Source organism: Podarcis raffonei, chromosome 8 (assembly GCF_027172205.1).
Source record: "Podarcis raffonei isolate rPodRaf1 chromosome 8, rPodRaf1.pri, whole genome shotgun sequence".
Lineage (NCBI taxonomy): Eukaryota > Metazoa > Chordata > Lepidosauria > Squamata > Lacertidae > Podarcis > Podarcis raffonei.
The window spans coordinates 29,961,442-29,975,319 of NC_070609.1; the positions used below are offsets into that span (position 1 = coordinate 29,961,442).

Consider the following 13,878-nt stretch of genomic DNA (forward strand, 5'->3'; position numbering starts at 1 on the left):
GTCAATATTGTTTGCTAAATCGTTTTCCTTGCCCAGAAAGTCAACTTGTCACTGCAGAGTCACTGCAGAATCCTTTTACTCCTCGGGGGCGGGGAGGAATGGCTTTGGTTAGTTTCTCAACCAAGTGGACCGAAGTACAAGCCCTGCATCTGGCAGACACCTTTCTCCCTTCTGAACTGTTCCTCTGCGACCAGTCCTGCATATTGCTTAGGAGACAAAATGCCTTGTATTAGGTAGGCTTGGTCCCTGGCCTACTTTTGAGGAGAAAGTGATTCCGGAGTTTGTGCCTTGTTTGGAAGTCACCGGGAAGCAAACAACGAAATGGCACCAAGACTCCCCTCAACTGAAAACTGAAAGCTGGAGGCTGAAGCTGGGCCTTGCAGAGTTGTTGAAACTGGAACTTAAGAGAGTCTGTGTACTGGTCCAGTAAACGCTTCCGCTGCGCCACCAGCAACAGTTCTCTTTGCAGAGCTTTAATTAAGTCCAGTGCAGAGATTCTTGTTGCAGTACAAGCTTCAAAGTCTCAGCAGCAAAGAAATAACAACACAGGGAAGCCTGTCTTTCCAAAGACAGGTTTATTGCAGAAAGATAACAGAAACACCTCCGGAGCTTTCAGACGTTTTTGCTTCACGCCCCACAGGCAGAGAAAACAAACACTCTTTATATACTGAGCAACTTAACAACTTAACAAGCTTGACTACTTAAAGTCACATGACATTGCTAACTTGCCAGCGTCTTAGGTTTCACACCCTAACAGAACTAGCAGGTCTTGGCCTAACTAGGAGCATTCTGTCTCCCTTTCCCCCACCAGATCGTAGCCTCCAGCTCAGCCCCTGGGAGAGCAGCATCGTGGACCGACTCATGACGCCAACACTGTCTTTCTTGGCACGCAGCCGGAGTGCTGTGACACTTGCCGGCAACGGCAAAGACCAGGGTAAGTGGGAGCAGATGAGGGAACTGAAATGCTATTGAGGGGGAGGACTTGTCCCATCTATGGTTCAACACTATTGCTACTGGGTGGGGATAGTTCTTTTTTGCCAGTGCTGGCCCAAGACATTTTGCTGCCTGAGGTAGAAGAGCAAATGACACCACTCACTCACCCACCAACCAAGTCAAGGTGATTTATACCCCAAAGACCAGCCAAGCCTCTCTCTCAACACGGGCAGAAACAACAACAACGACAGTGATAAATTACATAATTTAATGATATTTGTGACACCTAAAATCCGCTGCCTGAGGCAGCTGCCTCACTCTGCCTAATGGTAGAGCTGGCCTTGATGCAGCACCTTTGCTGTTCTGCTAAACCCCTTCGTAAGTCCCACACTTTGAATCCTCCACCCTCTTCCTATAAGCATGTAACCCCTCCCTTTCGCCCCATTTAATTGGTGGGGGAAAGAAGCACCCTTTTACTACTAAGTGTAGTAGTAGTAGAGCCAGTGTGGTGTAGTGGTTAAGAGCGGTAGTCACGTAATCTGGGTAACCGGGTTCGCGTCTCCGCTCCTCCACATGCAGCTGCTGGGTGACCTTGGGCCAGTCATACTTCTTTGAAGTCTCTCAGCCCCACTCACCTCACAGAGTGTTTGTTGTGGGGGAGGAAGGGAAAGGAGAATGTTAGCCGCTTTGAGACTCCTTAAAGGGAGTGAAAGGCGGGATATCAAATCCAAACTCTTCTTCTTCTTCTTCTAACCATTGTGCCAAATGAGTATGAAAGACAACTAGCATTTCATTTGTTTGCACTCAACTCTCATCTTTATTCATTTACAAAACTTGTATCCCAACTCCCCCCCCCCTTTTTAAAGCAACCTCCATGTGGCTTACAATTTGAAAGCAGGAACAGAACATCATTAATTAAAACAAAATAAAAGGATAAAACAGTAGCGTAATGAAGGGTATCAGCCAGATGAATTTAGCATGTTTCATCAATATTTCTAAAGCAGCTGTATTAGTACTTCGTATTTCCAAATGAGATATTTTAGAAGCAAAATTAAGGAATGCTGATTATGCTTAGCTTGCCCTGTTTTCAGTACATTGGACTCAGCTACATTAGTAAAGAAACAGTGATTTGAATGCACTATAAACATGCAACACCAGATGGCTCCAGAGAGCAGGAAATTTTGAAACATGATTTTCCAGAGAGGTTTTCTTCTTTTGTTACAATGATCTAATTTCTGAGTTATTTATAGGGTGTGTGTCCCGTCCCCCTGCCCCATGGGTCTAGATCCACCCATTGTCTGTAAAGGTTGTGAGTGGGAACAAAGTAGTATCTCTGTATTGTCAGATTTTATTTACAGACTTCTATTTGCAAATAGTTTTATCTTTCAGTGGGACAGCACCTGTGCTTTGGAACTCCCTGCCTAGTGTCCCACATTCTATTGTTTTAGATGCCTGCTGAAAACTTATTTTTATTTCAGCAGCCATCCCAGGCACACAATTTACTTCTATGTGTTTGTTTTGTGTGTTTGCGGGTATATGTTTGTGGGTATCAGCTGTGCTTTATCTACAGTTGTATTATGTATTTCTCTTAGTGCGCTTTGTGATTAAGCAGTTCATAAATCATTCTAAATAAATAAAATACTCTTGGGCCTTCTTGTGCTCTGCTTTCTGGCTGGCCTATTGATAACCCCTCTCTCTCTCCTGTCCCAGCAGTACCTGTGTGCCCCCGCTCAGCCTCTGCCAGCCCCCTCAGCCCCTGCAACAACCAGCGCCTGCATCATCGCTGCTCAGAGCGACGGCGGCCGGCAACCAGCAGCCCTGATGTGACACCCCGGCGCAAGGCTGAGGCCTCCCCTGTGAGTGACTGTGTGCTCTTTCCCTCTCTCTCTCTCCCCCACATCCCCACCACTGATGAGCTGCCTATGCCCATGTCTGTGACATAGGATGCTCTTTGAACATTTTGTATTTGGGCCTGACTGTCGTTGTCTTTGTTGGTGCTTCTACCAATCTCCCACTCCCTCTACCCTGCCTCACATCCTCAGAAAAAGAAGGAGAAGAAGGATAAAGATCGGGAAAACGCCCAAGAGAAAAACGCCCTAGCGCTTCGCAAACGCAAGTCTATGCCGTCATCCCAGCCTCGCCAGCCGCACACACCTGAGAACAGGTAGGAGGAGCTCCTAGGGTGTGTGTGTGGTTCTGTTACTCCATCTTCACTTGAGATTTGGCAGATCTTAGTTTAGCACTGCCAAGCAGGGCTCTCTGCATCAGGCTTTGCAGCGGTGCTGTTCCCTACCTATCCTCAGGAACATCAGGACAGTAGCCGTGGTTACCTTTTATTAGGCACGGGGAACCTCAGGCTCAGGAGCCAAATGCTGCCCTCCAGACCTCTCTGTGTGGCCCTTGAGACTATTCTCCAACTCAGCCTCCTCCTCAGGCCACACCACTGACTAGCCATGGTCCACACTCCCCTCCTGTTCTTCTGCTGGGCTTGACTTTATTCTTGACATTTAACAATGGCTCTTGCTTGCTTGGATGGATGGATAGATGGACAGTATAGACACCTCTTGACTTTTTTGGGTGGCCTACTAGAATCACACCCATTGTCCCACTGCCACTGGCATGGGGCACCTGGCTGGAAGGCAACGCATGAGGGAATGTGGTCCCCAAGCTAAAAAAAGCTTCCCCAGTTCTGCTGTTAGGCTGTGGCCACATACTGAGTGAACTAGGAATAAGTTTACATTTGCCCTCACTGGTTCTTGGTAATTTGGGCCTAGCCTGGCATCAGGTCAGCAGGACAGTGCTGGTTGGCTGGTAAGGTGCAGCAGCTTTTCCTTTCCCATCTGACTGTGTGTATTTGTGTTCCAGCAGCCCAGGCCCCAAGCCCAGGCCTGCATCTCCAGCTGTTGCCAAGCAACGCCCAGCCTCACCTAGCACAGGCCCTGGTTCTCCACATCGGGCAGGCCTGAATCGCAGCGCTCAGTCCTCACCCAAAGTGCGGCCTCGCAGGGAGCACGATGGGCAGCCAAAGGTCCGTGAACGCAAGGATGAGCAGAAGGAACGAGGGTCAGCCTCTCCAGCTCCAAGTGAGACCCCCAAGGTCACGGGGAGCAGCGAAACAGCACAAGGTGAGGCCTTACAGGCTGGAGTGTAGGGCAAACCTTGTGTGTCTCCAGGAGAATGGCCTCTAGCATGCTATAAAATGTCTTAGTTCTCCGGAGCAATATCTTGGTCTCCATTGTGGAGGGATTTTGAGTGACGGTTTTCTCCTCTTCTTAGGGAAGTGTTCTAACCACATATTGGTATTCTGCTGACATTTGAAAAGACACTGGCATTTCCTTGGTCCCTTAAACAAGTCCTGTTTCAATTGCTGTGTTGTTTTAAATAAGATTGATTTATGGCATATCTTAACTACTGGTGTTTTTATTGTTTATTACAAATGTTTTCATAGCAAGTAAAATTTATATCCTGCCCTTCCTCCAAAGGAGCCCAGAGTGGCAAATATGTCAGTACTAAAACAATACACTTAAAACTTCTAAAAAGTGTTTAAAGAGCCTTCTAAAACCAGGTGAAACCTCCTAAAAACCATCACCTCCTCTCAAAACTAATAATTTCAGGGTTGCCAGGGACAGGTCTTTCAGCCATCCATTGCTTGAGTAAACAGAAATGTTTTTAAATTCCTCCTAAAAGGAGGCATACTACCTGGGAAGCACCACCAAGAAGGCCCTGTGTTGCATTTCACAGCCAGCCGGGCAGCTTCCCAGTGGGAACACCACCAACAATTAATTGTAATGTTTTATCCGTTGTGTATTTTAATTATGAATGTTTCTGTTTTTAGTTATTGTGTAGCTGGCTTTCATGCTTTGTAAACTGCCTAGAAGCCTTCTCTGCCACTGAACAGTACATAAATTCAAATTCAGTGACGATGACAATGTGTTTGGGGCTCTGCAGATGCTGCCGCTCCCTCTGGGGCTGCGAGTCCAGTGCCAGCTCCTCCTCCTCCAACTCCAGGCAAGCCCATGGCAGGCACCACAGACCGAGAGGAAGCTGCCCGGCTCCTGGCTGAGAAACGGCGCCAGGCACGGGAGCAGCGGGAACGAGAGGAGCAAGAGCGCAGGGAGCAGGAGGAGCAGAAGCGGTGAGTCCCTGGGTTGAGATTGATCAGCCATTTAGACATTCAGATTTCTAGACCTTATGATGTTCATTGTGCAGGTGGAGCATAAAGCTGGTGAAATCCTAGAATCCCAGATGAAGCTGAGGCGTAAGAGGCATAAGACCCCCCACTTTCCTTGGAGGCAATGTTTTGCTGGCATGTTGTCCCCACAACCCACCAGTCTTTTGGTCTTCACGTTGTTGCCTCTTCACTCTCTACCAAGTTCTTGTTTAAAGATTTCAGTTTCTTTTGAGGGGGAAAGGGAAGCAGAATAAATAAATAAATGCAAGCATCTCCATTAGGCTGCAAGATGTGGGCTTTCTTGGCAAATCATTTAGGGGTTTTCAGTAGAGAATTTGGATTCATGTTGTGCACAGGGCACATGCAACAGGTTGAGTGAGGGCTTTGGTTTAGCTTTATTAAATTTGTTCATTGGCATCCCACAACCAAAGGAAGCTCTAAAACAACTTGCAGAAAGAGAAATACAGTGGTACCTCGGGTTACATACGCTTCAGGTTACATACGCTTCAGGTTACAGACTCCGCTAACCCAGAAATATTACCTCGGGTTAAGAACTTTGCTTCAGGATGAGAACAGAAATCGTGCTCCGGCGGCGCGGCAGCAGTGGGAGGCCCCATTAGCTAAAGTGGTGCTTCAGGTGAAGAACAGTTCCAGGTTGAGAACGGACCTCTGGAACGAATTAAGTACTTAACCAGAGGTACCACTGTAAAACCTTCAAGTACAAGCAATGGCAATCTATCCTGTAAAATAATGCAAATTTACTAAAAGTGTCCATCCAATTAAAAGCAAATATAGCCACACCTCTTCAAAACAAATGTCAACACCACAAAATAGCTACTGAAAGCCAAAATCATTATTGTTCTCCAGATGCCTGTGATTAAATAAATATGTGCCAGGGAAACCTCCCTGCAGAGATCATTCCATAATCGGGGGAAGGGGTGGGGCTTCGACAGAAAAGGCTTGTTCTCTTATTGCCACCCTCCAACTCTTGAAGGGGGCACACTGAGAATCCTGAGAGATGTTTCACTTGTGTTTAGCTTGCAAACCTGTTTTCAGGCCCTTGAATGATAATAACGCAGTGCATTTGATCACGTGTATATTCCATCATTGTCCAGATCTCTGGAATTAGGGCAAAATATTCCCAGAGCGGGGGATGTGGCTTCCAGGCAGCCCAGTCTTAACATAATATCAAATCCCATTTTTTGTGCTTTCCCCCCAGTATAGAGGAAGGGCTGAAGGGCAGAACACCTGCTTTTCATACAGATCTCGGGTTCAATATCCGGTATCCCTAGGTAAGGCTGGGAGAGAGCTCATCTGAAATCCTGGAAAGCCACTATCCATCAGTGCAAACCAGGGCCGGCCCACCCATGAGGCAAAGCGAAGCAACTGCCTTAGGCAGCGTGATCCAGAAAGGCAGCAGATACCAATGTAGATCTTTCTCCCCCACCCCCCTTGTTTCTGATGTAGATCTTCACTCACCCCTTTTTCCCTGGCGGGGAGGAAGGTGCCATTTTGTGGTTCGCCTCAGGTGTCAAAATGTCTTGGGCCAGCCCTGGTGTAAACAATATACTAAGCTAAGTGGACCAGTGGCCAGACTCCATATAAGGCAACTTCCTATGTTCTCCCCGTGGAAGTGGGAGGGTGGATAGGCCCGAAGCAGCTGTTGTAATGGTGGTGTTTGGTACCCTTAGGCGCCTAGCAGAGGAGCAGGCTCAGCAGGATGCCAAAGATCGGCTACAGCAACAGGCTGAGCTCGCCAGGTTGGAGGAGGAGCGGCGGCAGCAGGAGGAGGAGCGGGCCCAGCAGGAGGAGCGTGAGGCCCAGGATCGGGCCCGAGCTGAGCAGGAAGAGCAAGAACGGCTGCAGAAACAAGTGTGTTTGCTGGGGTTTTTATTTGCTGCTTCTCAGGGACTGCAAGAAACAATATAAAACAGTTTTAAACAGTTTTTAAAACTTACAGTTAAAAAATTACCTCTAGGTAGGGACGGGAGAGACCCTGTCTGAAGTCCTGGAGAGCCACTGCCTGTCAGTGTATACAGTACTAAGCTAAATGGACCAATGGTCCGGTCTACGGTAGATCAGGGGTGGCCCTATCATTGGGAAAACTGAGATGGCTGCCTCAGGTGGCAAACGCTGGAGGGCAGGCAGGGGTTGGCAAGATGTTGGAGAGCAAGGCATCATGCAGCCTGTGCTGCACCTCCTATGCTAGGCCACAGACTGCTATGGGGCACTTTGATTGTGTAAACCTAAATTTTATGGTCTTTGCTTGAATCTCTCCAGCAAAATAATACCATGTTAAAGGCACCCTAAGGCTCAAGTGCCAGTCTGGTTATACTTGGTACATGAAATTGTGTGAGTGTGTGGATGTTTTTGCCTCAGATGACAGAATGTCTTGGACTGGGGCTGTAATGCAGGGTTCGTGTGCTTTTCAAGGGAGAGGGTGCTTTCAGGCACTTGGGGGCATTTTAGGGAACCAGACAGGATGGAGAAGCACTGCCATCTAGTGGTAGCAACTGGTTACATTTTCTTGGGTGGAAATTACGTTTTGATTCCCTATGAATTTAGGGGAGTGGGTCCCTGCAATTTCTCTCTTTGATTACCGTGTTGAGCCCCATGTCCCTGGCAAGCAAATTAGGATAGGCGTGATTGAAGTGTACACACTTGCTGTGATTTAACCAGCAAATTCAGGTTGCATGATTTGTTTTGACTTCCCCCAAATGTATGAACTTCTCCTGTTGGCTTCAGAGGGAGGAAGCAGAGGCCCGTGCACGCGAGGAGGCTGAGCGCCAGCGGGTGGAGCGTGAAAAGCATTTCCAGCGGGAAGAACAAGAGCGGCTGGAGCGGAAGAAGGTGGGTGTGCCTTTCTCTGCAGGGGTGTGTGGGGGTGACTGAACAGCCCAGATTGTCTGGCTAGGTGGAAGAAAGAGAGAAGGCAGCTGTCTCACTTTGCCCAATGGTAGGGCCGGTCCTGCACAATTGCAAAATGCAAAGTGATCACTTGTACACCACAAGCAAAGGCTTGCACTGCTTCCTCCCACTCCCAGTTGGCACCCATGACTGAGAAAGTGGCAAATGTTTGTCTGTGAACAGGGATAATGTCTGACAACCTTCTTCCTCCTCTTTCTCTCTGCAGCGGTTGGAGGAGATAATGAAGAGGACACGAAAAGCAGATGGAGCTGATGCCAAGGTGAGTCATTCTTCAGAAAACGGGTCAGGGATGACGTCTTTTTATTTAATTTATGTCTTGCCGTTCTTCCATCATGGACCCCCAAGGCTGCATACGTGTGGTTCTCACAAGGTCCCCCATCCAAGCACTGACCAGACCTTGACCTGCTTAACTTCAGCAAAGCCTCAGGTGCCTTCATACCCCATGCCCTAGGGCTGGCTTGCCCTTAAGCAGGTGGTGAGCCACTGTTTGCTGGTACCTGAAGCAGAACATGCAGTTGGCAGCCCTCATTATTAATGATACATCAACTGCTCTTGCACAACACCTCTGTGTGTTTCTATGGTACTTTTGCAGGAGGGCTTTTCGGATCTGACCTCAGTGCAACCCATAATCTGCCATCTCATGGTCAGAAACTCTCTGGGCCCTTGAGCTCTTCATCCCAGGGACCTTTGCAGGACCTCCTGGAAAGCAAGGCGAGCCTACTTCTACCCCAGGAAACAAAACGGGCCAAGCTTAACTTCTCCAGTGTGCTTGTTCCAGACCTGCTCTCTCCGTGGCCTCTGGGACAGGATGACAGTACAGTAGTCAATCAGTCAGATTTATTTGTTCATCACAAAAATACAAAGCCAGTGTGGGCTGTAGCCAGAGCAGGTCCTCAGAGTACCCCATTGTAATCTATTGCACATGACTAACTTAGTTCCATTTATTTCATAGGGTCTACTCAGAGTTAAATTTAGTTAGAAGTACATTTCACTAGAAGTACATTTTAGCATTGTTGGTCTCCAGCATGCAGGACCCCCCTGCTCCATGTTGTACAGTGAAATTACATCTGATCCTTTGAGCTGCTAAAACAACACAGGAACCTTATATGTAGTGTATTTATCCCTATCCATGAACAAATACAGTAACAGATTTTCTCCCTCTTACTGCCTGGAGAATCAGGCAAATTTAACTGTTGGCATTTGTTTTTGCAGAAGAAAGACAACAAGAAACATGTGAATGGGAAGGAAGGGAAACAAGAGGGCGAGGCAGACACAGGTGAGAACCACCCCTTGTACCGGATGCTCTGCTAATTATGAAAGGGCAGGATCACAGGATGGTTTTGGAATCTGGCCCCCTGCAGTTCTGAATCCAGGTTCTAACTCCAGGATATTGCCCATTCTCTAGTCAGCTATACTTTTGTCCAGGTTGTGTCCATAACAAATAGTCACGGAGAGGGAGCTGCAGTCACAGGTAGCAAAGACCTGACTTGCAAGCATCTGGACACAGACAGTGAGATGGGCTTGACCAGGAAGAGGGCATAACTTGACCAAGGAAGTCTTTGTAGCACTTCCAAGCAATTGAAAAGGTTTGTAGCAAACGAGTTGAAGCCTGAGGCTGCCTCAGAGGGTTGCATGGCTGAGGTCTCTGTCCCTGGATTCAAAGGCCTCTTGTAGCCTGTAACAACCTCTTTTCCTACATTCCCAGATGGAGAAAAGCGCCCTGGAAGCCTTCCCAAGGAAGAGGAGCTGCCCGAGATGCAGGCGTCAAGTCCAGCCGGTCGCAAGGGGCCAGTCCCTGAGGGGACCCAGCACAGGTACCATCTACAGCAGGAGTGACGTGTTCTTAGCTCAAGTTGGTGCCAGTTCCTCTGTTACAGGAGCAGCATAGTTGCTACTTCCCTGAGATCTTTCCTACACCAAAATGAAGGAATGTGTACATGGCAGGCCTGGGGAAGAGGGGATCTCATGTGCGAAGGACCACCAGGGGTAGGAGAAGCATCTATAGTGCTACTCTTCCCCAGGGCTTCCTGTCCTTCTTCATCACGGTTGTGTGACCTGTGGAGTTTGTGGGAAGCAGAACAGGGAGGGATTTTAAACACATTGCCAGAAGATGGTTTATTATAGCCTCGCCCAATACGTTTTGGGCTACAATTCTCTTCAGCAGGCTGATGGGAATTGCAATCCGAAACAACTAGAGGGCACTAGGTTGGGAAAGGGTAGTTTATTGTAACACAGACAACAAGACCAACATTCTTTGGATCACCAGAACCTTTATCTGGGGTAACTAGCCTTAAGACTAGACATTCTCACATGGTCGCGCCTAGGAAATTCCAGTGGGGACAAACATTTGTACGAGTTGTTGTGCTTTTCCCATGGTGCAGTGTCTGCATATTCTGCCCATTACTGAATGCTTTATTCAGAATACACAATTCTGAATACTTTCCTTTAAAAAAAAGCAGGTTACTAGTCCTTATGGTTGCAGATAGGCCAAAAAGAAGTGGACAGTGCTTGGTGTAATCTCAGAACCCAGATGGAGAGTGAGTGCGTCTGTGTGTGTGTGTCTTACCAGGAGCAGAGCAGATTGTGCAGTGTATGCGACTTGACGAGGGCTTGATTTTGATTGCAGTTTTCCACTCTCTGTGGTACAGGATTTTCTTTTTTTGTTGTACACTGCCACCCCCCCTTGCTTTCTTCTTCCCTCTTTGAGACAGGCCTTTGCTTGCCACATCTCCATTTGACACCCTCTCCTCTCTTTTGGTTGCAGCTGTCCTGTGGCTCCTGCCCTGTCCCTGGTGAATGGCCTGCAGCCCAGCAAGCACGAGAACGGCTTTTCCTCCCCCAAGGAGCCCAGCGGGCGGGAGCACCCCGTGAGCCCCGGGCTGAGCATGGCTGGCGAGCCCATCCTGCCTTTTGCCAACAAGGAGCCCTTCCTCAGCAAGGCGGTAGCAAAGCCCCCACAGATCACAGGTGAGGGGCTGCCCCTTCTTTGTCCAGCAAAGTTCAGGAGCTTTAAGCAAGTTAAAGGGCGTGCTTCATATGCAAAAAAATTGCCCATCAAATGCCCTAAATAGAGGCAGTGGCAGGCAGGCAAATGGTCTAGAAGTCAGTGCAGAGGATGTGAACTTTTATTGGGATCAAACGGCCCTTAAGGTCCCATGGGCCCAAGTTGTTCAGGGATTTGTGAATTAGCACATAACCGTTGAAGCTGGCATCGTGGTAAACATTGTCCACCTAACGCAGCATTGCCTGTTACACTGACTCCAGAAGCCAAGGCTAATTGGTGCTTGTGAAAAGCCATAATCAGTTCCTAAATGGCAGGAGCTAAGCTGCTGGTTTTGGCCGATTTTTTTTTTTTTTTTTTTTGAGGCAGGAGGCAGGCTAGAAGATCCTCTGTAGCTCTTCCAAGTCTCTCTGATCCCTTTTTAACTTCTTTCTCTCCTGCAGAGGTTCTGTAAAGCAGCGACGCCACCCTCCCCCACCCCAAAGGATGGGTGCAAACAAGGTGCCAACTCCAGGCTAGCTCTAACCAGAAGATCAGCCCAAGGCTCCCCAACCTGCAAGGATCGAGGAGGTGTCAGGAGCCAGGCTGGGGGCGGCCCAGCCGCACGGACTCTTCTCTTTTCTCTTACTGTTCTCATTTTATGATTATGATTATTTTTTTAATATGCACCTTATCAGACTGACCCTCAACCCATAGCTCATCCCAGACGATATAATCACATAGTTATTTAACTGGCTGGGTACAAAGGATGTTAATAATGTACATAAACTTCAGTGTTAGCATGGGATTACGCAAGCAGTTACCTCTGTGGTATCGCTGCCCCAAAACATGTATTCATGGGAGATGCCTTTGGTGGGTTACTTTTTTTAAATGTGGGCTGAGTCATGGCAGGGGAGATTGGATCCCTTGTACACGGTTGGGGTCTGTGTGCAAGAGTGTGAGTATGTGTGTGTGTGTCTGCCTGTTACAGCCAATGGAAAGCGTCTAGATTTCTAATTTAAACCCTCACTATTGGTCCCAGCCAGAATACCTGCAGGATTGTGTGTGTGTGTGTGTGTGTGTGTGTGTGTGTGTGTGTGTGCACCATTAGCCACTCAACAACTGCCGTTGTCCTACACACTGTGCTTTTCTTGGGTGCTGCTGTTTCTGTGTGTGTATGTGTTTCGTGTGTGCGATGGCTGGGGCTGTGTTTCGCTCAGAGTCATTGTGACAGTATTATGCATCTGAACAACCTTTTGTGGACAATAAAATGGAGAAATGGCAGGTGACATCTCTTCTTTGGGCTGAATGTTTACAGGCTGTGCTGGGTTTACCCGCTGGAAGCACCGGGACAGTAAGCAACCTCATGCCACCTCCAGGACAGTTTACTCCTACAGTTTACAGTGGTTTGGAGCTATGGGACAGTAGCCATGTTCTCCATCCCAGGGCACTGGGATGGAGCAATTCAGACCCTGGAGACAGGTAGAGAGAATCAGATGGAATAGTATGCACACAGCCTTAGTAATTTTGATGCTCTGGTGGTCAGTTTGGACAGTTACCAGAACCAAGTGACTTTTCCTGAACAGTACCACTTCAGGATGAAGAGGAGAAGGAAGTGGAACTTCTCTGGAGTTTTCTGTGGGGGCAGGGAGTACTAAAAATAGAAAAAGATACTAGTCTTGTCTCCTCCAAACTTTGGTCAAGAATCTGAGTCTGGGATGGTGCTATGCAGAGGAAATCTCTCAATGACTGGGCTGACCAGCAAGCAACCCCGGTGCGTCCCCATCTGCACACCTTATTTTCTCTTCTATAACTGAACAGCTGACATTAATTCCTGTGGACCAATGTATAATAATGCAGTGCACTGGAGGACAATGGTTCCTCCACTGCCAGGAGCATCATGGGGGCAGGGGAGAGAGAGCAATGCCTCCTTTCTCAAGCGTAAGGCAACGTACAGTAAATAAATTGCATTAGACACACAAACCACAAACCTAACAATAAGCAGCACAAGAAAACCCAGACAACCACCAACTAACTAAAAACCCATCAGAAGCTTGCTGGAGGAGGGGAGGGAGCTGCCACTTGCCCAAGAGCCTGGCAGAGAGCCAGCGGGATCCCTACAAAGAAATACCTAAGGAGAAGAAGCCGCTGAAGTTTCACTTGTTCCTCCACACCTTCCGGAGGAATCGAAACCTCAGAAGCCCAAGTGGCTGAAATGGGGGGGGGGGATTGTGTGCATGCAGCGTGGGAGTCGGTGAGAGCCCCCCTCCCACACCTGTTGCAATTGGCAGAGCCTGCTGTCTGTTGATGGCCCTGCCGTCCCCTCCTGGGGACTTCTTAATACAGGGTTGCCAAAATCTCAAAAAACAAATTACGGTTTTGAGCTGTTTTTAGGAACTTGCCAAAAATCTACACTTCCGACATGCGTTGCCATACGTCCGGATTTTCCGGGACATTTTAGCGATTTCCCACCCAGGCACTGTTTTCAACAGCCAAATCCCTCTATGTCCAGGAAATTGCAGACATATGTCAACCCTACTTAATAGAGCTTTCCTGCGCTAGCGCAGAGCAGAGAGCATCTGCAGGCGGGAGATGTTGCCGAGGGGCAGGGGAGCTGGAATCCTGATTTTAGTCCTGCAAACGGCCTTGTGAGCTGGCTTTCTTTGGAGCTCAGTTTGCAAGGTTCTTGTTACTGTTAGAGAAGCAAAGAGGATGGTTTCAAAGATACTTTTCCCCTCCCCCCCTTTTTTTTACCCCTAGTCAGGGCGAGGGACGCAATTTCCCCAACAGGCCACATCTTGTTTGCATTGCCTGCCGGCTGAAACTCTTATGGAGTGCTGAATGGGAGATGGTTTCAGCATTGATG

At 48.2% G+C, this 13,878-nt stretch overlaps 1 protein-coding gene across 7 annotated transcripts in view; it reads left to right on the plus strand.

Moving 5' to 3' along the window:
• MAP7D1 (MAP7 domain containing 1) overlaps positions 1-12,301 on the plus strand; it is a 56,281-nt gene extending 43,980 nt beyond the window's left edge. For 5 of the 7 annotated variants that reach the window (XM_053398869.1, XM_053398874.1, XM_053398871.1 and 2 more), the window contains 12 exons: positions 812-934; positions 2,644-2,789; positions 2,976-3,097; positions 3,799-4,058; positions 4,882-5,068; positions 6,796-6,976; positions 7,850-7,954; positions 8,238-8,291; positions 9,245-9,308; positions 9,738-9,846; positions 10,797-10,999; positions 11,477-12,301. In XM_053398869.1, the coding sequence (XP_053254844.1) occupies positions 812-934; positions 2,644-2,789; positions 2,976-3,097; positions 3,799-4,058; positions 4,882-5,068; positions 6,796-6,976; positions 7,850-7,954; positions 8,238-8,291; positions 9,245-9,308; positions 9,738-9,846; positions 10,797-10,999; positions 11,477-11,487 (1,565 nt within the window). In that variant the 3' untranslated portion in view covers positions 11,488-12,301. The remainder of the gene's footprint in view (positions 1-811; positions 935-2,643; positions 2,790-2,975; positions 3,098-3,798; positions 4,059-4,881; positions 5,069-6,795; positions 6,977-7,849; positions 7,955-8,237; positions 8,292-9,244; positions 9,309-9,737; positions 9,847-10,796; positions 11,000-11,476) is intronic. The other 2 variants (XM_053398873.1, XM_053398872.1) reach the window with 2 other exon arrangements.
• Positions 12,302-13,878: the final 1,577 nt, after the last annotated feature.